We start from the raw sequence: 24,181 nt of genomic DNA on the forward strand, positions 1-24,181 counted from the left end.
GCCCCGGTCCGGGAAGATCCCACATGCCGCGGAGCGGCTGGGCCTGTGAGCCATGGCTGCTGATCCTGTGCGTCTGGAGCCTGTGCTCCGCAACGGGAGAGGCCACAACAGTGAGAGGCCCGCGTACTGCAAAAAGAAAAAATTATGCTGGAAGTAAGAAAATCTGCCCTCTACTCCAGGTGGGGGCAATATCTTTATCTTCCAAGACCGTTTGCTATATACCAACATTCTTGGAAAGACAGTCTGGGACAACAGGCAGTTAGTGCCTCTGCTATCGTGTGCAAAATATGCCCCACCCATTGAGGCCTCCCAACGTATTCATACCCATGCATCTTCACCTGCATCCCTGCAGGCTCTCCTCCAGGGAAAGCCGGCCTCCCTGCTGTGTGCTCCCACCTCTTCTGGTCTTGCTTTTGCAGCCATCCCCTCCCTATCTACAGGGTCCTTATCCTGGCCTTTGAACATGCCCCCAAATATCTCATCCTGAAAAGTAAAGCAAAGCAAAACAAAGTCAAACAAAACCTCTGTTGAGCTGACACTCTTCTTAGCTACCCTTTCCTTTTCATCCTTGTTCTTGGTCGGAAGTCCATGCTGTCACCATTTCTTTCTGAATCTGGTTTCTTTACCTACTTCACCACTGAAACTGTCCCCAGTGAGGCTACCAGGGCCTTCATCATTCCCAGTGGGACAATGGAGCAGACATTTTCCAGTTCTAGTCTTGCTGTGTCTGCCTCTGACTCTGAATTTGAAAAAAAAAAAAAAAGTGTCCGCCTCAGGGCTACTTTCAGGCTTTGTTAAATCCAACATCCGGCCACTCCCACGAGGTGGTTCCTACTTCCTACCTTTTTCCAATGTGAGTTATGCTTTCTTGTGTGGACCTGAAACAAGCAGACGGACAGATATTTCTCCAGTAAAAATGGTTTTATCTGACCTACTGTATAGCACAGGGAACTATACTCAATATCTTGCAGTAACTGATCATGGAAAAGAATCTGAGAAAGAATGTATATATAGATATCAATATGTACAATATATAACTGAATCACTTTGCTGTACACCTGAACCTAACACAACATTGTAAATCAACTACACTTCAATTAAAAAAAAATTGGAATCAGCAGAGAACTGGAATTCAGGGTCTGCAACTATGGACCATGTGCAAGTCCCCCGGGGCAAGGGAAGGAGATGGCTTTTATAGAAGGGAAAAGAGAGTTGGGAGGGCTACTCCATGGCTTTTCATTGGCTGAGTCCTTGCCAGGAAGGAAGAGGAGTCTTTCTTCTTCCTGTTGGGTTCTGCAGCCCTCGCAGGGCATGAGAGTTACCCTCTTCCGTCTCCCGGGTCTATTTAATTGAAGTTTCTGTTTATTAATTTTTTACGCTGCTTCTTTGCTTGTCTCGTATATTTTTGTTGGAAACTGGACATTTTAGATAATATATTGTAACAACTCTGGGTGCTGGTCCCCACCCCCACCTCCTGGCCCCAGGCTTATTGTTACTTGCTTGTTCAGTGACTGGCTGGCTTATTTTAGTGACGCCTCCCCCCTCACTCCCCTGAAGTGTTAAAGCTCTGTTGTCGCTCCGCAGGAGTGTGCAGTTCAGGGTCTGTCCACAGTCACCCTGGGACTGCACTCACTGGCTAGACTCTCTTCCCCTCTTTCCCTGACCACACCCAGCTGTCAAGATCCATTAATTGACAGCTGTTGATCTATCGCTTACAAAAATGCCCTGGGACATAAACTGGTCTACAGGCTCAGGCTCCTTTGAAGGAGTAGCTCCTGAGGTTGGGTGTCTGCTGTTTCCCTCCCTGGTTCTCTCCTGCAAACTAGCTGGCTTACACTTTAGCCTGTATCTTCATGGAATCTACCAATCTCCTCCCAGTTGCCTTTCACCACAACCTCCTTTTTGAGAGCATCCTTAGGCTTGAACTTCTTCACTCTCTGTTGCAAATGAAGTCAGTTCCTTTGGGAAGAGATTAGACCTGTCTGTTTTATAGCCTGCTTGTATCCCTAGGCAAAATCTCTGAGCCTGGACTCCAGCTGGGGGTGGGGACAGTGACGTGCTTCTCTCTGCCTGATACCTCTGTTTAGGAGTTGACCATGTGGCAGAAGAGAGGCAGTAGCCTCAGGTCTTCTCTGCTGGCCTCTCCTGGCATGGAACCACCACTTTATAGCCGGGGCAGGGATGACCAAGGTCCCAGTATCCTCAGTGACACAACGCCCGAGGTGGAGCCCCCGTTCCATGACTGGGGGCTGAGCAGAAGGGAGTCCCACCTCTGGGTCACACTTGCCCAGAACTTAGCCTCAGCAACAGGTAGCTGGGGCAGGATGAGAAATGCTGATGTATTGCTCCTCCCAGAAAGCAAGCCCTCTGACCAGGAACAGATGGGGGAGGGAGCCCTGTGCGCTTGGCTGTGCCAATCTGGAATGGAGTTTTTGTCTCCACTGGGCTGGGAATAGGGAGAGAGGGCGCAGGTTTGGCTCAAAGACTCTTATCAACTTTTAGTAGATTTCCTTGAAGAGATGTTTCTTCATTTGCTGTATATCCTTAAGACCGTTTCCAGATACTTCAAATGATTATCTTTTTATACTTTTCACCAGTTTCACTGCATAGTGGGTCTGTTGGAGTTCCATCGGGTGTCATGCTGGAAGTTTATCCCCTGCAATGGTTTTTAACTTAATGTTGACTTTTCTGTTGATATGTTATCTTACAATTCTATTGTTTGAGTCAGGGAAATTTTGAATACAAACTGGATATTTGGTGAATCTAAGGAACTGTTAAATTTTTTAGGTGTGATAACATTATTTTAAAGAGTTCTTACCTCTTAGTAATACATACTGAAATATCTACAGATGAAACAATATGATGCATGGGATTAGCTTAAAATAATCAAGTGTGGGCTATAAGTGGGGAGGGGATGGGGACTACAGATGAAACAAGATTGGCTATGAGTTTATGTTATGTTGTATTAGTACTTATAGTAATTATTATTAATATGAGCTGCATAGTAGGAGTTCATAACACTATTCTTTCTACTTTTGTATATGTTTGAAATTTTCCGTAATAAGAAGTTAATTTTTTTCTTTTGTCTACAAGTGAAATATACTTCGTTAGATTTCTTAGAAATATGTCATCAAGTTGAATTAAAATCTTGAGCATATATACATACGTTTCACCTAAGATTAAGTTTTACAGAACCGAGAGATCAAACTTCAAGTACTCTAGGTTCTGAAAGAATTTTTATAAGCATCTTTGTAAAAAAAATTTTTTTACTAAAATCAATTATTTTTCAGTATCTGAAATGGCATGAATTTCAAGCAAGTTCCTAATCAAAATTTATCAGATGTTCTAATTATGCATCAGAAGCTAGTTTTGTCATTTCAATCAAATCCATTTTTAGATGATTAATTATTTTATGAAAAAAAGCCATGATGAAAATTGTTCCAGTTGTATTTCAAGAATTTATAAGAAGGCAGATTTATGCACTGAATTGAAGCTGAGTAGAAACTGAGCTTACAAAAAGAAAATACAGCTGATGACAAAATTTTGAATATCAGCTGGGATGTTCTGGATCAGTCAGAATATGGATTAGCATTTGTGATTCAAACAATTAGTGTCTAATGCTTTTCAAGATGTAAAACGTTTCTTTTTTTTACATTATTCTCTATAGACCTCTTAATGGGAAGGTTTTTTTTTCCAATCCCTTGAAAATGTCAGCTTCTTGAAAAACTAAATGTTATTTTGTCAGAAATGAGAAACTAGTTTTGACAATAGATAATTTACCTATTTGTATGACAGTGCAGTTGATAAAATTTTGCACAATTATAATTGGTCTCGGTAACAATAGGAAACAAAAATGTTAAAATTATGAAACTTAAAGTGATTTCATCATTAATCTCAATTGTGCTTCCATAATATTGTATTTATTATAATGAATTAACTATTCCCAAAATAAATCACAGTGATTTATTATTTTTCTGTCTATGATGTTTAACACTGTTCACCGTGATTTTTTTTTATTAGTTTGGAGTCCAAATTGAATCCATTTGCTATCTTTTTTTTTTTTTTGCAGTATGCGGGCCTCTCACTGCTGCGGCCTCTCCCATTGTGGAGCACAGGCTCCGGACGCGCAGGCTCAGCAGCCATGGCTCACGGGCGCAGCCGCTCAGCGGCATGTGGGATCTTCCCGGACCGGGGCACGAACCCGCGTCCCCTGCATCGGCAGGCAGACTCTCAACCTCTGCGCCACCAGGGAAGCCCCATTTGCTATCTTTTTAAAAAATATATTTATTTATTTTACTTATTTATTTTTGGCTGTGTTGGGTCTTCGTTGCTGCACGCGGGCTTTCTCTAGTTATGGCGAGCGAGGGCTACTCTTCGTTGCGGTGTGCGGGCTTCTCATTGCGGTGGCTCCTCTTGTTGCGAAGCATGGGCTCTAGGCGCGCGGGCTTCAGTAGTTGTGGCACACGGGCTCAGTAGTTGTGGCTTGCGGGCTCTAGAGCGCAGGCTCAGTAGTTGTGGCGCACAGGCTTAGTTGCTCCCCGGCATGTGGGATCTTCCCGGACCAGGGCTCGAACCTGTGTCCCCTGCATTGGCAGGAGGATTCTTAACCACTGCGCCACCAAGGAAGTCCCCCATTTGCTATCTTGATCCTAAATATTTTACAAATCTGTGCTCATCTCTCCACGCGGCCCATATCTACTTGGGTTCCAATTATTTTCTAATTCACCAGCCTGCTTTCCATCTTGTTCTCCCAAATTTACCTTTCGCTCAGCTAGCTGCCAAGGTGACTTATATAAGATGGAGATCTGACCATACCTCTCTTCTGCTTAAAAATTTTCAGGGGGTCTGTATCACTGATAGCAATTTTTCAAGTGTGAGAATACTTTTCCATATATAGCAAAGCCCTGCCCTCTAGTTTGAGAAACACTACGGAGGAAGTTAGTTAAAGTGTGACATTTTAGGAGATTGGTAAGTAATCATCAGTACAAATGTGGGCACTGAAACCATATGGCAATACTTGACTATGAGAGTCCACATGAGCAGGAAGTCTTCTATTAAACTCTTAAAAGAGCATCATTAAAATAAAAACACTAGGCTAAACATTCCTTATGGGATTCGGAATAAAGATAACAGACTGAACACATGCATTTATTTATATTCCCTCCTAAAACCCCACTAAGATGATTTTTAAAAGCGTAAACCCACAAGGTTGAGGAAGAGAGGATTAGAGACAACAGCAACACAGTTCTGCAAATTGAAAGCAGAAGGATAAGGGGTAACTGATTTAGCAACTCCAGATAGCTGCATAACTGAACTTGTAGTGAGGAGCCAAGAAGCAAACTAGACTGTACTATAGAGACTTCAAAGGCGTTAGGAAGTTTTGGCATTTTGTACCTCTGGAAATAGAATAAGGGGGTGAACTATAATAAGGATTCATAGAAATCTGTTTAAGACAGTTCCCTTCCACACACTCTTCACGTGACTTCCCCTCAACCTTGGCAAAAGAACAGAGGCTTGTTTTCCTCTAAAGAGTTAAATAGAGTCTTGGTCTGGAGGATACCAGGCACAGTTGAAGACGTGGTACATTAATGAAGCCAGGCATGTTAAGGGAATGTATGAATACTTAATGCTTCCAGAGAGGAGGGCAAATAAGATAACTGGATGGAAAATAGGAGAAAAAAATAAGAAAAATTACAGGGTAAATGTAGGAGGCCAGATGCCCAAATACTAGAAGTTCTGGAAAGAGAGAGGAAAAGAGAAGGGTACAAATCATTGATTAAAATAATTCCATAAAATTTCTCAGTGTTGAAGGACATGAGTTTCCAGAATGAAAGGGCCCACAATGCCCAGAGAAGATTCTACATAATTCCACAGAGAGAAAAAACAGGTCATATTAAAAAAGATCAGGAATGGCTTTAGGTTCCTCAAAGGCAAAAGTAGAGACAAGGGGGTTTCCCTGGTGGCTCAGTGGTTAAGAATCCACCTGCCAATGCAGGGGACACAGGTTTGAGCCCTGGTCCGAGAAGATCACACATGCCACGGAGTAGTTAAGCCCGGGCGCCACAACTACTGAGCCTGTGCTCTAGAGCCCGTGAGCCACAACAACTGAGCCTGCATCCCACAACTACTGAAGCCCGAATGCCTAGAGCCCGTGCTCCGCAACAAGAGAAGCCGCTGCAATGAGAAACCTGCACACCGCAATGAAGAGTAGCCTCCGCTCGCCACAACTAGAGAAAGCCTGCGCACAGCAATGAAGACCCAACACAGCCAAAAATAAATAAATTAAATAAATAAATAAATATATATATATATATATATATATATATATATATATATATATATATATATATATATATATATATATATATATATATATATATATATATATAGTAGAGGCAAGGAAACAATGGAGTAATGTCTTGAAAACTATGAAGGAAAAGTACTTCCAATCTGGAATTCTATACCTAGCCAAACTATTGATGCAAGGGAGGAATAGTCTTTTCCAAGTTAATGTCTTCAAAACTCCCTCTTACTCCTTTTCAAAAGGAAGCTACCAGAGGACTTGCTCCACTAAAATGAAAGTGTAAACTAGGAAGAAGACATGGGGTAAGGAAAGGAGATTCAGCTCAGAAAAGAGTTGCCAAGATGACAGTGAAAACATGGGCCAGGTGAGGAGGACAACCAGGACAGACTACAGGAGATCAGAAATTCAGGGAAAGATTTCTTCCCCAATAATGAAACAGATAGACTCCTTGACATAAATAATCAGCCTGAGTGGGTAGTTAGGCAACTGGCAGAAAATTTGAGCTAGAATTACTGACAGCTATGTGGAAAACAGAGCTAACCCCAAAATATAACAAATATCAATGCCAGGGCAGGGTTGGGAAAGTTGTGCAAGAAAGGAAAAGTAATTATAGTTTACTACATGGCCCCACTGTGGATAGCATTTATTTAACCTTAATAACGTGAACACTGGATTCTGAACTAACTAAAATTATGATAGGGACTTCCCTGGTGGCACAGTGGATAAGACTCCACGTTCCCAGTGTAGGGGGCCCAGGTTCGATCCCTGGTCAGGGGACTAGATCCCACATGCTGCAACTAAGAGCTCACATGCCACAACTAAGGAGCCCACCTGCTGCAACTAAGACCTGGTGCAACCAAATAAATAAATAATTTAAAAATTTATTATATAATCAAGTTGCACGTGTGTGGTAGGGTAGAATAGGGTAGGCAGCCAAATCCTTATTTTCCCTGTGAGACACCAGTAGGTAATGCCTAAAATCAAAAACATAAGAAGTATCAATGCAAGCATGTAATTTAGAAGTATGGGGATTGGGACTTCCCTGGCAGTCCAGTAGTTAAGACTCTGTGCTTCCACTGCTGGGGGCACAGGTTTGATCCTTGGTTGGGGAACTAAGGTCCCGCATGCCGCGCAGCACGGCAAAAAAAAGAAAGGAGGTAAATACCAAAGCTCAGCTGGAAGATTTGAAAGTGGTTGACAACTCTGGGCAAGAAAATAGTGGGACAAGAGTAGCTGGGGACTACTGCTTTTGAAAACCAAAATTCTAATGGGGCTATTTCATTAAAAAAAAAAAAAAAAGAAAGGAAGGAAGAAAGAAAAGAAGAAAAAAAGAAAAAAATTCTCATAGGGAATGTACAGATTGGATTTTGTCCTCAGGCCCAGTGCCTCAGAACAAAGCCAAGCTCTGATGCTTCTCATTAAAGGTTGTCAATGGTCTGGACCTTGCCTACTACTCTAGTAATATTCCTGCCTTATATTTTCTACAATAGCAACACCTTACTTTCTTGTAGGTCTCCTGTATCCATGCCATTCTCACACTGGTGGCCTTGCTTCTGCACTCCTCTTTGCCTGGCTTGTTATTTCTTCCCCACTGCCCCCAATCCCCACCTCTCCCACCTTTTTCTGCCTTTCTGTGGGTTATTTTTAGTATTCTGTTTTGATTTATCTATAGTGGTTGTGGGTTTTTTGGTTTTTGTGGTTTTTTGCCATGTTTCATGGCATGTGGGATCTAAGTTCCCTGACCAGGTCTGGAACCCGCGCCCCCTGCATTGGAAACACGGAGTCTTAACCCCTGGACCACCAGGGAAGTCCCAATTTATCTATAGCATTTTTGAGTGTATCTCGTTTTATAGGTCTTATAAATTTATTTACTTATTTTTGGCTGCATTGGGTCTTTATTGCTGCATGCAGGCTTCTCATTGCTGTGGCTTCTCTTGTTGCAAAGCACGGGCTCTAGGGTGCATGGGCTTCAGTAGTTGTGGCACAGAGGTGCAGTAGTTGTGGTGCATGGGCTTAGTTGCTCCACTGCATGTGGGATCTTCCTGGACCAGGGATCAAACCCGTGTCCCCTGCATTGGCAGGGGAATTCTTGACCACTGCACCACCAGGGAAGTCCCTGTATAGGTTTTAAAGTGCTTGCTCTAGGCATTATAGGGGGCACATGTAACTCATCACAGTCTATTGCTTTCCTCATTTTACCAGTTTGAGTGAAGTGTGCAAACCTTACCTCTATTTAGACCCCTTTGTCCTCCTGCACCTATCTTAAATGTTTAAATTTAAGATATCCCACACTGTCTTAAATATTTCCTCTACATACATTTAGAACCGCATCAATGTTATAATTTTTGCTTTAACCATTGACATAATTAAAAACTCAAGAGGAGAAGGAGAGTCTATTATGTTTACTCATATTTTGACTCTTTCCATTGTTCTTTCTTCACTGCTGATGTTCCATATTACCTTCTTTCGTCATTTCTTTTCTGTTTGAAGAACTTCCTTTGGGCATTCTTTCAGGGTAGTTCTGTTGGCAACAAATTCTTAGTTTTTTTCATCTTGTCTGGACTCTACTCTGTTATTATGGTTAGTCTTCTTGTGCCAATAGCCATGTTGCCTTAATTACTGTAGCTACGTATACATCTGGGTAGCTGGTAGTGTAAGGCCTTCAGCTTTGTGATGTTTCTTCGGTATTGACTTGGCTATTCTTGGCCTTTTGCATTTCCACATGCATTTTAGAATCAGTTCTTGGTTTCTACAAAAACCTGTTGGGATTCGATTCGGATCACATAATCTATAGGTTAACTTGGGTAGATATGATATCTTAATAATATTGAATCTTCCAATCCGCTAACATTGTGTATAGTTCCATTTATTTGAGTTCTTTAATTTCTCAGTAATGTTTCATAATTTTCAGTATAGCGATGTGCACATTTTCACTTATACATATTCCTAGGAGTTTGGTGCTTTGGGATGTTATTGTAAATAATGCTGTTTGTTGTTTTTTTTTCATATAATGCTGCTTTTAAATTTTCATTTCTTATTTTGTTTGTTGCTGACATATAGAAACACAGTGGTCTGTTTAAGGGACTTTGTATCTAGAGATCTTGCTAAATTCAATAATTAATTATAATAGTTTTTAGATTATTTTGGATTTTTTATGTGTACAATCATGTTGCTAGACAATAATGATTTTCTAATCTTTATGCATTTTATGTCTTTTTCTTGCCTATTGACATAGCTAGGATATCCAGTTTAATGTTTAATAGTAGTAGTGATAACTGGCATCTTTATCTTTTTCTCAGTCTCAGGGAGAGTTTTCAATATTTTGCCATTCATAATGATATTTGTTGCTGACTTTATTTATTTATTTATTTATTTATTTATTTTGGTAGCTGATCTATATCACACTAAGGAAGCTCCCCTCCATTCCCAGTTTTCTAAAAATTTTAAAAATCATAAATGGGTGTTGAATTTTGAATTTTTTCAAATGCATTTCCTGAATCAATTGAGATGATCCTATTAGGTTTTTCTTTTACCTCTGTTAACGTGAATTATATTGATTGCTGTTGCCATCCCATATTTTAAATTGAGGAATAATTCATATACACTGAAATACATATATTTTATTTTATTTATTTATTTATTTATTTTTTAAAATTATTTATTTTTGGTTGCATTGGGTCTTTGCTGCTGTGCGCAGGCTTTCTCTAGTTTCTGTGAGCGGAGGCTACTCTTCATTGCGGTGCACGGGCTTCTCATTGCAGTGGCTTCTCTTGTTGTGGAGCATGGGCTCTAGGCACACGGGCTTCAGTAGTTGTGTCTTGCAGGCTCAGTAGTTGCAGCGCACAGGCTTAGTTGCTCCGCAGCATGTGGGATCTTCCCGGCCCAGGGATCAAACCTGTGTCCCCTGCATTTGCAAGCAGATTCTTAACCACTGTGCCACAAGGGAAGCCCTGAAATACATATATTTTAGTATACAGTTCAATGGATTCTGAAACTGCATACGCTCATGTAACCCACACCCAATCAAAATGTAGACATTTCCATTATCCATCCAATCAATCTGCCGTTGCCTCTAGACACAACCACTATGCTGCTTTCGTTCAGTATAAATTAGTTTAGATTGTTCTAAACACATGGTCAAAATCACAGTCTGTATTCTTTGTGATTATGTGCATTAGCAGTTTGTTCCCTTATCTTGTAAGTATTTATAATTCCATTGTATGAATATACGACACATTGTTTATACATTCTCTTACTGATGGACATTGAGGTTGTTTTGTTTCCAGTTTCTGGCTAATATGCACTATGAGTACATCCGCTATGAACATTGTTGTACCAACCTTTTTGTGTGCATATTTTTATTTCTCTTGGGTCAATATCTAGAGGTGGAATTGCTGTGTCATAAGGAAGGTATCTGTTTAGCCTTAGAAGAAAGGGCCTGACTTATTTCCAAAACAGGTTTGAATTTGTCTATTTCTCCTTTCAGTTTTGTCAGTTCTTTTTTTTTAATATTTATTTATTTATTTGGTTGTGCTGTGTCTTAGTTGTGGCGGGCGGGCTCCTTAGTTGTGGCATGTGAACTCTTAGTCGCGGCATGCGTGTGGGATCTAATTCCCTGACCAGGGATTGAACCCAGCACCCTGCATTGGTAGTGCAGAGTCTTAACCACTGTGCCATCAGGGAAGTCCCCAGTTTTGTCAGTTCTTGTTTCATGTAGTTTGAAACTCTGTTATTTGATGCACTGTCTGTTTCTGATTATATTCCTTGTCCTGAGGTCTATTTTGTTTGGTATTAATATAGCCACTCCAGCTTTTTTATTATTAGTGTTTGCATGGTTAACTTTTTTCGTTCTTTTAATATATCTTTGTTTTTATATTTAATGTGCATCTCTTATAAACACAAGACCACATATATGGTTGGTCTTGCTTTTTTGTCCAGCCTGTCAATCTCTCTCTTTTAGAGTATTTAGTACATTTATCTGTAATATAATTATTGATATGATTGTGTTTATGCCCACTGTATCACTGTATGTTTTCTATTAGTTTCATGTATTCTTCATTCTTTTTTTTCTTTCCTATTCTATTTTATCTCCTCTATTGCCTTATTGGCTGTATTTCTTTGGGTTATTTTGAAAATGGTTGTTCTAAGGTTTACAATATTCATCTTTAGTTTATCTTCGTCTACTTTTAAATGACAGCATGCCATTTCACGTGTAATGTAGAAACCATATACTTCCATTTCCCCTTCCCATCCTTTGTACCAATGTTATTGTACATTTTACTTCTACATGTGTTAAACACCTTATAGTTCATCACTGTTGTCTTTGCTTTAAATAATCAATCATCAAATCAATCAATCATGTTCAAAAACATTGAGCAATGAAATATTTACCCATGTGTTTATCATTTCCAGAATTCTTACTCTCTTTTTGTAGATCCGAGTATCCATCTGGCATCGCTGGCCATGACTTTTTGAGCTGTGTAAGCTCTGGCTCATTCAGCTCCCTGATTCTTAGTAGTTGTTCTTTCTTTGGTGGCTTTCCTTTGCTTGGCTTTGTGGACTCTTGCACTATACTGGCTCAAATTAGTATTCACCAATAGACTCAGATTTCTGTGAAGATTTCTGACTCCTTCCTGCACAAATCCTTGTCTCCAGTACCCTGACCTTTTTTGTCATTTTGGCTTCTCAAGGTATACCCTATGAATGAGCAGCTTACAAGTCAGGAGAGCCTGAATTCTTAATTCCTCTGCTACACTGTTTCCATGGAAATTCTTTTTTTTTAAATATATATTTATGCAACAGGATCTCTTTTTAAAATTTATCATTTATTTTATTTTATTTTCGGCTGCGTCGGGTCTTAGTTGCGGCACACAGGATCTTCGTTGCGGTGCAAGGGCTTCTCTCTAGTTGCAGCACGCGGGTTCCAGAGCATGTGGGCTCTGTAGTTTGCGGCACGGGGGCTCAGTAGTTGTGGTGCATGGGCTTAGTTGCCCCGTGGCATGTGGGATCTTAGTTCCCTGACCAGGGATCGAACCTGCATCCCCTGCATTGGAAGGTGGATTCTTAACCACTGGACCACCAGGGAAGTCCCATCCGTGGAAATTCTTAATGCTAGCTAATACCATGGACTGAGGTATCCTTGAAATGGTGTCTGATTATGGTGTGAATGTATGTCTGTGTTTTAGTGGCTACACACCAAGTACATACTTCCTTTCCCTTTCTGTCTTATGATCTGTGTTTATTCTTTCCTATCTATCCAAATTTATATACAACTCAGAACAAAATATGTTCCCAGAGCTTCCCTGGTGGCGCAGTGGTTGAGAGTCTGCCTGCCGATGCAGGGGACACGGGTTCGTGCCCCCGTCTGGGAAGATCCCACATGCCGCGGAGCGGCTGGGCCCGTGAGCCATGGCCGCTGAGCCTGTGTGTCCAGAGCCTGTGTTCTGCAACAGGAGAGGCCACAACAGTGAGAGGCCTGCGTACCGCAAAAAAAAAAAAAAAATATATATATATATATATATATATATATGTTTATGGAGTTAAAAAAATTAATCTTCTTATTTATCATTTCTGGTTTTCTTTATTTCTTCTTGTAGATTTGCATTACCACATGGTGTCATTTCCTTTTTTCCAATATAACCTCATTCTCATCACCTTCCTTTGTATTGTTGTCAAGTATATTAACATTTCCATATGTTTTAGGCCCAACAGTACAATTTTATAGATACTGTTTTATGCAATTACTTTTTAAATCAGTTAAGAGAGGGAATAAAAATAAATATGTAAGTATACTTTCATTTATTATTGCCTACATAATTACCTTTATTGGAGTTCTTGGTTTTTTCATGTGGATTCAAATCACTGTCTGGGTCATTTCCTTTCTGCTCGTAGAACTTCTTTTGGTATTTCCTATAAGGAAAATCTGCTAGTAAAAAATTCTATCAGTTTTTGGTTAATATATAATTTTACCTTCATTTTTGAATGATAGCTTGGCCTGGTATAGGATTTTGGGGTGTCATTGGTTTGGGTATCATTTATTTTAGTACTTTGTATATGTTGCCCCACTGCCTTCGAGCCTCCGATTTTTAAAAATTTTTTTAAAATAAATAAATTTATTTATTTATTTATTTATTTATTTATTCCTGGCTGCGTTGGGTCTTCATTGGTGAACGCAGGCTTTCTTTAGTTGTGGTGAGCCGGGGCTACTCTTTGTTACGGTGTGCAGGCTTCTCATTGCAGTGGCTTCTCTTGTTGTGGAGCACAGGCTCTAGGTGTGTGGGCTTCAGTAGTTGTGGCATGCAGGCTCAGTAATTGTGGCTTGTGGGCTCTAGAGCGCAGGCTCAGTAGTTGTGGCACACAGGCTTAGCTGTGCTGCGTCATGTGGGATCTTCCTGACCAGGGCCCAAACCTGTGTCCCCTGCATTGGCAGGCGGATTCTTAACCACTGGACCACCAGGGAAGTCCCCTCCATTGTTCTTGAAGAGAAGTCAGGTGTTAATCTTATTGTTAACACATATCAGATTGTTTTTATCTTGATGTTTTCAAGATTTTCTCTATCTTTGGCTTTTAACATTTTGACTCTGATGAGTCTGGGTGTGGATCTTTTTGCATTTATTCTATGTGAACTTTTTTGAGCTTTTTGGATGTGTGGATTGGTGTTTTTTCATCAAATCTGGGAAGTTTTCAAGTGTTATTTCTTTGAATATTTTTTTCTCTCTGCTCCTTCCCATCATGCACATGTTGGTGTGCTTAAGTGGTGTTCCACATTTCTCTGAGGCTCTGTTCATTTTTTCTCATTATGTGTTCTTAGTGTTCTTCAGATTGCATAATCTCTATTGATCTATCTTCATGTTGACTGATTTCTTTTGCCAACTCAAGTCTATTATTGAGCCCCTCCAGTGAATTTTGTTTTGATTATTACACTTTTCAACTCCAGAATTGTCATTTTTTAAAAACAATTTCCATCTCTTTATTAACATTCTGCATTTCATGAGTCCTCATTGTCATACCTCCTTTACTTCTTAAACATAGTTTCCTTTGGTTTTTAACACATACTTATAACAGCTGCTTTGAAGTCTTTCTCAGATGTGTTCAACTTTTGGACCCCTTCAAAAGCAGTTTATATTGCCTCACTTTTTTCCATGTATGTGAATCACACATTCCTGATTCTTTGCATGTCTTAAAGTTTTTTTGCTGTTGTTGAAAATTGGACATTTTAGATGATATATTGTAGCAACACTATATACTCAATCTCCTCCTGCTCTGAGCCTTATTGTTGTAACTGTTGTTTGTTTGGACACTAGTTTATTTGTTTAATTCTTAACTAATTCTGTGAAGTCAACTTCCTGGTTTGTGTGTAGAGTGTGCATCTACTGATGTCTCTGCTCAGATTTTTCTTTTTCTTAAAAAAAAAAAAAATCTTTTAACCTGGTTTCCTACAGATCACCCCAGGTCAGCATAAGCCACTTATTGGTCAAAAGTTGGGCTTAAGACCCCTTAACCAGTTATATTTTTATTTCTCAACTATTGGATGTAGGTGTGTAGCTAGGAGACAGCTTTCACAGTTTGGGAGTTCACAGTTTTGCCCCATGTTCATCCCTTCTGAGGGGAGGGGGTGCAGCCTTGGGCATTTGCACAGTCTTCCAGACCACCAAGGATGAGTGTGATTTTATTTGGGTATGAATCTCAGGAGTCACCCTGGGGCACAGCAGCTTATTGTTCAGCCAGCATTTGGTCAGAATTTGTGCTTCAGTCCCTTGAGCCAGTAGGGCTCCTGCTCTTTGCTGATGGATCTGTGTGGTGTGGAGAATGCTCTCAAATCTGCTCTATATCCTGCTCTGACTGCTTCTGCATGGGTGCAGCCTAGCACACGCACCCACCTTCCGGACGCCCCAGGGATGAGTGGGATCCTGGGAAGACTCTTCTTGGCTGTCTCTTTCCCTGGTTCTTTCTGTTAAACTTCTGGCTGGTCTGCTACTATGCTGGTTTCTACTACTGTCATGGAGCTAACACCCCTTTTAATTATTTCCCCCAAATGTGCTTATATCTGAAGAACCCACAGATCTTCACAGCATCCAGGCGCTCTCGCCTTGGATTTTGAAGACATAGGGCAAAGGATGTAGGGAAGCCTCTCTGGGGCCTGACCAGTGTTAGTCATAAAAGTGTATGTTGGGGACTTCCCTGGTGGTCCAAGGGTTAAGAATTCGCCTTCCAATGCAGGGGATGCGGGTTCGATCCCTGGTCAGGGAACTAAGATCCCACATGCCGCAAGACAACTAAGCCCACGCACCACAACTACTGAGCACGCAAGCTACAGCTAGAGAGCCCGCATGCCACAACTAGAGAGAGAAGCCCGTGTGCTGCAATGAAAGATCCCATGTGCTGCAACTGCAACCCGATGCAGCCAAAAATAAATAAATAAATACATAAAGTAAAAAATAAACTCATTGTTTAAAAAAAAAAGAGTGTATGTTGATGGTTATGGGTCGTGGTCGTGCTGTGGCAGCTATGAGCCCCAGATCCAAGTGACATAGGTGCTCATTGGTCTTTAAGTCTGTACTTGTATGTTGGTGATATAGGGCCTTCTAAAGTACAGGGTCCAGGGAAGGGGCTCCTGTCTGTGTCTCAAGGTGATATTATTCTATACTCTGTTTTGGCCACACTTTCCTTTTTTTCTAGCTAGAATGCCTCTGGTTTTTCTTTGTAACAGGCTCAACTGACATATCCATTTTTTAGAGGTTTCTCACAGGAACACAAAGGCAAAAATAATATCGTTTGGTAAAAAAGGAAAAAAAATAGAACTTTAATTCATGGATCTTTGTTGTTTAGTGAAGGAGTCGATGACTAAGGGTGCCCTAGGCAAGGATTCAATATTCAGTTGGCTTTCTAGCCTTTCTCCCACACAGAATGTTCTATTTCCCGGTTGGTCACACTCAGCAGGTGTGCTCATCTTGGACACTGAATCTGGATCAGATGGCCTGTTGTGAGCCCTCTTGTCTTCTGGAAGGGCCAGGCAGACCCTGATAGACTTGTATGATGACCCTTCTTCGGTCTCTGGACACAACTACGGTATTTCTTATTCTCTTAAGTCTCCAATATCAACAATAGAACCCTAGTTCGTTTTCTAAGATCACAGCTTACCGTTCCTCAGGGCTTGGGAGGTCATCTACCATCCCACTGCCTCTCCTTTTGGAGGAATTACTGTCTGAGGGAAAGGTAGATGTACACCTTGGCCCACCGTCATGGTAACAAGTGCCGTCTAAAAGCAACATGACACAAGATCAAAGTTTTTGCTGGTGAATTCATTTACTTTACATTTATTGAGAAATTACTATATGCTGTACTCCTGGAGTGGGAACTGGAAACTGGTGTGTGACCGTGTGTCAGAAGACACGGGAGTCCACTGGAGGCACACAGGAGGGGGGTCTAACCAGCATGAGTGCAGAAAGGTTCCCCATGCCTTGTTCCCATCATGGCCAGCGAGACCCACAGAATAACATGGGACACAGACCCACAAAAGGCAGCACCAGGAAGGCTGAGGATGAGACTCAAGCAGAAAAACTCTACCCTGGCCACATCTAGCCCAGATGTCCACCAGTACCCAGAGAGGAAGGGTTGAAAATTAATGGCCAAATTGCAGGACACCTGCAATGTTAAAAATTGTTGTGTTGAAGGTGCCTTGTGGAGAGGTTTTCAGGGTTGAAGGAGACTTTTTTTTTTTTGGCCGTACCGTGTGGCTTGTAGGATCTTAGTTCCCTGACCAGGGATCGAACCCGGGCCCCCTGCATTGGGAGCACGGAGTCTTAACCACTGGACCACCAGGGAATTCCCAGGAGACTTATTTTAAACTGTATTTCCTCTACATCAAGCACCTTCGGCAGGTACAGTGATGAGCAGCACAGACCAAGTCCTGACCTCATGCTGGTTAACCTCCTGCAGCAGAGACTAGAGTCCATGAACAGATAGTGATCAGTGCTGTAAGGAAAAATGAAGGGCGTTGAGAGCTGTGATCAGGGACGGGCTCTCTGAGGAATAACCAGGTAAAAGAAGGAAGCAAGTCACGAGAAATCTATGGGCAGAAACTGGGCTGAGCCAGAAGAACAAAAATACAGGGCCCTGAGTCAGAAGCGCGCTCAGCACTTTTTAAGATGCATACAAAGGCCAGGGTGGCTGGAGCTGAGTACAAAGGGAAGGAGGGGGAAGGGTAGCTAAAAACAAAATCTCCTCCTGACCCAGAAAATCTCTCCACAAAGGCAGAAGAGAAAGAAAACAATTTCATTGTTGAATAAGCATTAAACCAGAATTTGACGTGCATCATAGGCAATCCACTAAGAGGTGGCAAAGACAGGAAGACATCCCACCCTTTTCTAGAGCCAAGCGGATACAACTTATTGCAAACATGTTCGCGAGAGAAACAGTAACTGGTCCTCAAGTAAGAGGACTAAGCAGCATCCTGTGTCACAGCACGCATCCTAACTTCCCTTGGTGGTTGGGGAGGCCATCTGTGTTCACTAATTGGCTTTATCCAAAGGTAAACAGGCGTAGGCTCCTGAGCTCCCGGAGAAGTTGGGAGGTGGGGTGCTCTCTTCCTTGATGGTGGCATTTCAAAGGGAGGCTTCCCAAGTCCTTGAGAAGGACATTCCCAGATCTGGCGAGAGGATTCTTTAGCTTTAAACAGATTCACATACATTTCAAAGAGACAGGGAAAGAACGTACAGGTTTTCTAAAGTAAATGCTCTAAGAAAAGGAAGGGGGAAGGACATCTCTTCCCTTACTTTCAACAGGAGAATTAAGCCTCTTATTCTTTCCTTGTATTTGCCCTTACCCTAGAAAACCAGAGTATACAGTTTATTCTAATTGTGATGAGAAGCCACAGGAGGTCTTGAGCTGGAGAGAGTTCTAAAGGTGCAGGGGGGTTGCTGGGTGGAGACTCAGCCCCCAGGTTTGGCCAGGGGGGGATGATGGGGGCTCCAGGAAGTTGAGGATGGTGCTGATTTCCTTCATGGTTTGTGCCATATAACCCGAGGGTCTGCTAAACACAGCACCTGTGGTGATAAGCATGTGTGTTTCTTTTCCTTGTTTGGCTGGAGCCCCCAACTGCTGTACAATGAGTGTCACGTGGTCATTAGAGAACACATCTGTCCTTCTTCCACGGTTCTGATTTTTCGGTTCTGATTTTTTCTCCAGGACAACCTCTCTCACACATCTCAAACTTCTCATAAAAGGTAGAAGTGGGGAGTTCCCTGGTGGTCCAGTGGTTAAGACTCTGTGCTCTCACTGCTGAGGGCCTGGGTTCAATCCCTGGTCAGGGAACTGAGATCCTGCAAGCTGAGTGGCGTGGCCAAAAGAAAAAAAAAAAAAAAGGTGGAAATGAAGTAAAGCTTTGGGAAACAAATTCTGAGGAGCTATTTTGTCGATGTCAAAAAAAATCACAAGCTCAGGGCCGGCAGAATAGGGAAATGCTAATAGGACTGTTGTGCAGCAAAGTCAAGCCAAGGCAGACTGTAACACCTGCTGTTGGCGACCAGGGGACAAGGCTTTGACTGTGCCCAGTGCCTGAAAAAGCAGGCAAACAGGTAGAGAGGACACTACCCAGATCAGAGGTTTTTTTTCCAGTTTCCCACCTGGGTCTTTTGTGCTGCATCGTCCTTTACATAACCGCTTCCCAGTAGAATACTCCATTTAAACAGCTCTCTGCAAAGAAGCAAACTAATTACATACAGTTTCTTTCACGCTTGTGGCATTGACTCACACATAGAATTAAAATTGACAGCACTTCCTTCCAGGCCAGGAGCTCATTCCTACCAGTTGAGATCCACCTGCTCCCGGAATTCAAGCTCCACTTGGGTGTGTCATTTGCTCTTGCTTGTTTTTGGCCATTTGGTAGGAGTGTTGGTGTTTATTTTAGAGCACTGCCCCTATCTCTGAGCAGTAGGCTGTTCAGAAACAAGAAGTTAATGGAATCTTTTCTCTGCATCTAAAGGAAGATTTATTATTTTTATTTATTTATTTATTTATTTGCAGTATGTGGGCCTCTCACTGTTGTGGCCTCTCCCGTTGCGGAGCACAGGCTCCGGACGCGCAGGCTCAGCAGCCATGGCTCACGGGCCCAGCCGCTCCACGGCATGTGGGATCTTCCTGGACCAGGGCATGAACCCGCGTCCCCTGCATCAGCAGGCGGACTCTCAACCACTGCGCCACCAGGGAAGCCCCTCCAATTCACTTTTTATTCCCATAATCTCCCAATCTCTCAATCGTGTGTGCCCTGTCTTTCTCTCTGTCTCTTTTTTTTAAATTAACGTATAGTTGATTTACAACGTTGTGTTAGTTTCTGCTGTATGGCAAAGTGATTCAGTTATACATATATATATATACATTCTTTTTTATATTCTTTTCCATTATGGTTTGTCACAGGATATTGAATATAGCTCCCTGTTCTCTACAGTAGGACCTTGCCATTTATCCATCCTATATACACTGTAATACTTTGCATCTGCTAACCCCAAACTCCCAATCCATCCCTCCTCCACCCCTATGACCCCGCTGGCAACCACAAGTCTGTTCTCTATGTCTGTGATTCTGTTTCTGTTTTGTAGATAGGTTCATTTGTGTCTTTTTTTTAGATTCCACATATAAGTGATCATATGGTATTTGTTTTTCATTTCTGACTTACTTCACTTAGTATGATAATCTCTAAGTCCATCCATGTTGCTGCAAATGGCACTATTTCATTCTATTTTATTGCTGCGTAGTATTCCACTGTATATATATACACCACATCTTTATCCATTCACCTGTTGATGGGCATTGAGGCTGTTTCCATGTCTTGGCAGTTTTAAGTGTAGAAGAGGAATGTTCCATGTCAGCTCTGTTCATCCCTCAGAACTTTCACCAGCATACAAGTTCAGAAACCACTAAAGATAGGAGAAACCAAGTAGGACTCATCTTCATGAATAAGTCATTTATGGAGCTGTACTATGTCTGAAACAGTTTTGCCCTATATCATCATTCATGTACTAGATGAAGCTCTTGTATCAGATAGGGCTCCTAAAGCTTCTGGAATCCACTAGTTCTTGGGTTGTTTATGAAACTAAAGCAGGTTAAGTCCCTCTACACCCCAATTAGAATTGACCTCTCTGTCCTTTGCACTCACATGTACCCTACCAAGATTTGATCAATAACACTTATCACATGTCTTATGTAATCTTTGCATCTATGCAGAGTCCACCCTGTCATCAGAGACCAGTAGTAGTAGATAGAACTAAACCCGGCCAGACCTGGGGCCCTCCCTGTCTTGGACACACAGCAGGTTAAATTAAGGGATCTGTTCCCCCTTAATTCCCCCTTAATTCCCACCCCAGCGGTTTCCATTTCAATTTGTTGCTCTCTACACCAGGGAAGCTAAGAAGTTGGGCCTTGAAAAGAGAGGGTGTGGGAGGTATCACAGAACCAGACCACACCCACCCGCAGTCTCCCGCATTCTCCCAGCAACCAGGGTCAGTGCCCCAGCTTGTTTCAGGGAGAGGAGCTGACGAAGCTCTGAGTCACGTGTGCAAGTGAAGTTTGAAACAGAGCTGACATGAGTCTTAACAGCCTAAAGTGTCTGAACCTGCCCAAGACATTGCAAGGGACAGGAAAGGCAGTTAGCCTAGAATGGTGGGAAGTGGTGCTTAGAAAATAGAGAACTGAGTTGAGGCTCAATGAAATGGCTGCACTTAGATTCTTGTCTGGACCACAGTTTCTGACCCCCAGCCTCCCCCCAGCCCACCCCCACCCGCTGCTCCTTTGATGCCCCCAATCTCCCTTCTCTCTGACACTTGCAGTTCTGTCCTGAGACAACCCTGGAGCATTTTCTGCTACCCTTCATTATGGGAAACATATAAGGCAAATGTGCAGGCTCCTTAGCATCCCAAGGGTAGGCAGCCTCTTCTTGTGTTTTTACTTCAGCCTTCCCGTTTCCCTGGGAGCTGTGGCCCCTGGGACAGTGGAATGGTAGGAACCCAGGACCCAGGACTGCGTATCACTTAAGAAGTTTGTTCTTTTAGATAATTCATAAGAACAAGATACAGGATTGCTGATAGTAGAACAGCCATATTCCCAATGAGTCAGAAGCCTGTCTAAGCACAAAGGGAAGGACTTTGCTAAGAACAATGACCTCCAGAGATGCACAGGTGGCCGGCCTGGGGCAAATTGACTCCTCTGTGCCACTGTGTGTATATATGGCTGCACTTCTGCTTTGCTCAATCACCTAATGTTTATGCAGGTGTTCTGACCCTTCCTTGACAGCCACCTGATGTTCCAGTTCTGCGTTTGCACCTCCAATAAATCAATAATGTTAGATAAGAAAAGACAAGTAAATCTCACAAGTCGTAAAATGAAAAAGGAGAAGGAAAGCAACTCAGGGATTATACTGGGTGAACCATACCCAAAGCCACGTCAGTGGAGAAGGGCCATACATTCCCCCTGATTTTCCCAGTCAGAAAAACTGATCCACAAAGGCCAGCCTGAAAATGCTGTTCCCCCAGACGCGGGGTCTGGGGCACAGTTGGGGGGCCAGTCCTGCCTCAGAGGGCACTACTCATCTACCCGTTACCCTCACTCACGCCTCGTCCCCATTAATGGTGTCATCAGAATTCAGTTCCCATCTCTGTGTCCCGTTTCCCACTGAAAGAAACCAGGGATCTTTAGAGAAATGGCCGTTAGGATACGGAATAGGGAAGGTACAGGTGAACTTGGGACATCTTGTTATGCCAGAAAGCAAGGAAGCTATCAAAGCCTGATCGCGTTAGAAGTTCACAGAGTCTACTAAATAACTGGTCTGTACTCTTCAAAAATGTCAAGGTTATGAAAGACCAGGAGACTTAGAAGCCATTCCAGACTGGGGAGACTAAAGAAAAAAGAGATTAAATGCAATGCTGAATCCTGGCCTTGATCCTGGAATAGAATTTTTTTTTTAAATAAAAGATTTGTTGGGACAACTGGCAAACCATGAATAAGGTCATAGATTAAATAATAGCATTGTATCAATGTTAACTTTCTGATATCAACCATTGTTCATGATTATTTAAGAGTACATCCTTGTTCTTAGGAAATACACACCATTGTATTTGTAGGTAAAGGAGCATTATGTGTGCACTTCACTCTCCAGTAGTTAAAAGGTTGTATATATGAAAGAGAAAATGAGTCAGCAAAAGGGGTGAAATGCAAACAACTGGGGAATCTGGATGAAGGGTCTATGAGAGTTCTTTGTCCTATTCTTGTAACTATTCTGTAAGTCAAACATTATTTCAAAATTTAAAAAATTACCAAAGGGAAAAAAGGCTCACAGGAGTCGATGTAAAAAATTTTCTTTCCTATTCAAACTATTTTAGTGAAATCATAGAACTGGTAAAGGAAAGTTCTTTACAGAATTCCAGTAATAAGTGCAGGAGAAATAATAGAATTAGAAAACCACCATCTTAGCAAACCCTAAGGCAATGCTCATCAATGAATGCTAAAACCATGAGGTGGGACCCTGGAGGGATCAGGCTGACACCACATGACTCCTCTGGCCAATCCTGGCACCACTAAACATGGCACTGGGACTTCCCTGGTGGTGCAGTGGTTAAGAATCCACCTGCCTGCCAATGCAGGGGACATGGGTTCCATCCCTGGTCCGGGAAGATCCCACATGCCGCGGAGCAGCTAAGCCCGGGTGCCACAACTACTGAGCCTGTGCGCTAGAGCCCACGAGCCACAACTACTGAGGCCTTGTGCCACAACTACTGAAGCCCGAGTGCCTAGAGCCCATGCTCCGCAACAAGAGAAACCACTGCAATGAGAAGCCCGCGCACCACAACAAAGAGTAGCTCCCGCTCGCCACAACTAGAGAAAGCCTGCATGCAGCCAAAAATAAATAAATAAATAAAATTATAAAATAATAATAATAAAAATAAACGTGGCACCACCTGTGAAGAGTTCTGGCCCAAACCAATGCAAATGAATATGATCAAGCCTTTGGAGCTAACCACCAGTTCACAGGAAACACAGCGTATAAAGGACTAGGGAAAACTATACCATGAGGACCCCACCTGCCAAATCCAGAAAGTGGAAGATTTTATAAAACATATGAACGACCTGGTTTCTCTATCAAATCAATGTCATTTTTTTAAAAATGGAGGGAAGACTATTATGTAATAAAAGAGACTTTGAGGCAAAATCACATGTGGTGTATAGCTCTTGTTTGGATTCTGATCTGAAAAAACCAACTACTTTAGATAATCAGAGATTAGATGATATTGAGGAATTATTAATTTTATTAAGGGGACAATGGCATGTGATTATTTTTTTTTCAAATGCTCTTATTAAAGATGCATATTGATGTACTTATGGGTAAAATGACATAATGTCTGTGTTTGGCTGAAAAAGACTGGCCAGGGGTGAGGGGAGGCAGTGAAATAAGATTGGCAAAACGTGGGTAATTGTTGAAACTGAGTGATAAGTACGGAGGGTTTTTTCTTTTTGTAATCTGTTTTGTTGAAGTATAGTTGATTTACAATGTTGTGTTAGTTTCTGGTGTACAGCAAGGTGATTCAGTTATACATATATATATATTTTTCATATTCTTTCCCATCATGGTTTATTACAGGATATTGAATATAGTTCCCCTTGCTAAACAAGTAGGACCTTGTTTATACTGAGGGTTTTATGACATGATTTACTCTACATTTGTATATGTTTGAAATTTTCCATAAAGAGCCTTAAAGAAAAAAAGCCTTTAAATCAAATCCTAGAAATCTATTACTAAGTTCTATAACTTGCTCACATAAAACAATAAATAAAGAAAAACTTAAAAACCTTAAGTGAAAAATTTGGGAAGTGCCGAGTCTTACTATTCCT

General features: G+C 41.8%; 1 protein-coding gene across 1 annotated transcript in view; it reads right to left on the minus strand.

The window, feature by feature from the left end:
- Window positions 1-20,192: 20,192 nt before the first annotated feature.
- MXRA7 (matrix remodeling associated 7) overlaps window positions 20,193-24,181 on the minus strand; it is a 39,898-nt gene continuing 35,909 nt past the window's right edge. The window contains exon 5 of the mRNA XM_081219303.1: window positions 20,193-20,217. Within this exon, the coding sequence (XP_081075429.1) occupies window positions 20,208-20,217 (10 nt within the window). The 3' untranslated portion in view covers window positions 20,193-20,207. The remainder of the gene's footprint in view (window positions 20,218-24,181) is intronic.

The sequence above is a fragment of the Mesoplodon bidens genome (assembly GCF_964165515.1).
Source record: "Mesoplodon bidens genome assembly, chromosome: 19".
NCBI lineage: Eukaryota > Metazoa > Chordata > Mammalia > Artiodactyla > Ziphiidae > Mesoplodon > Mesoplodon bidens.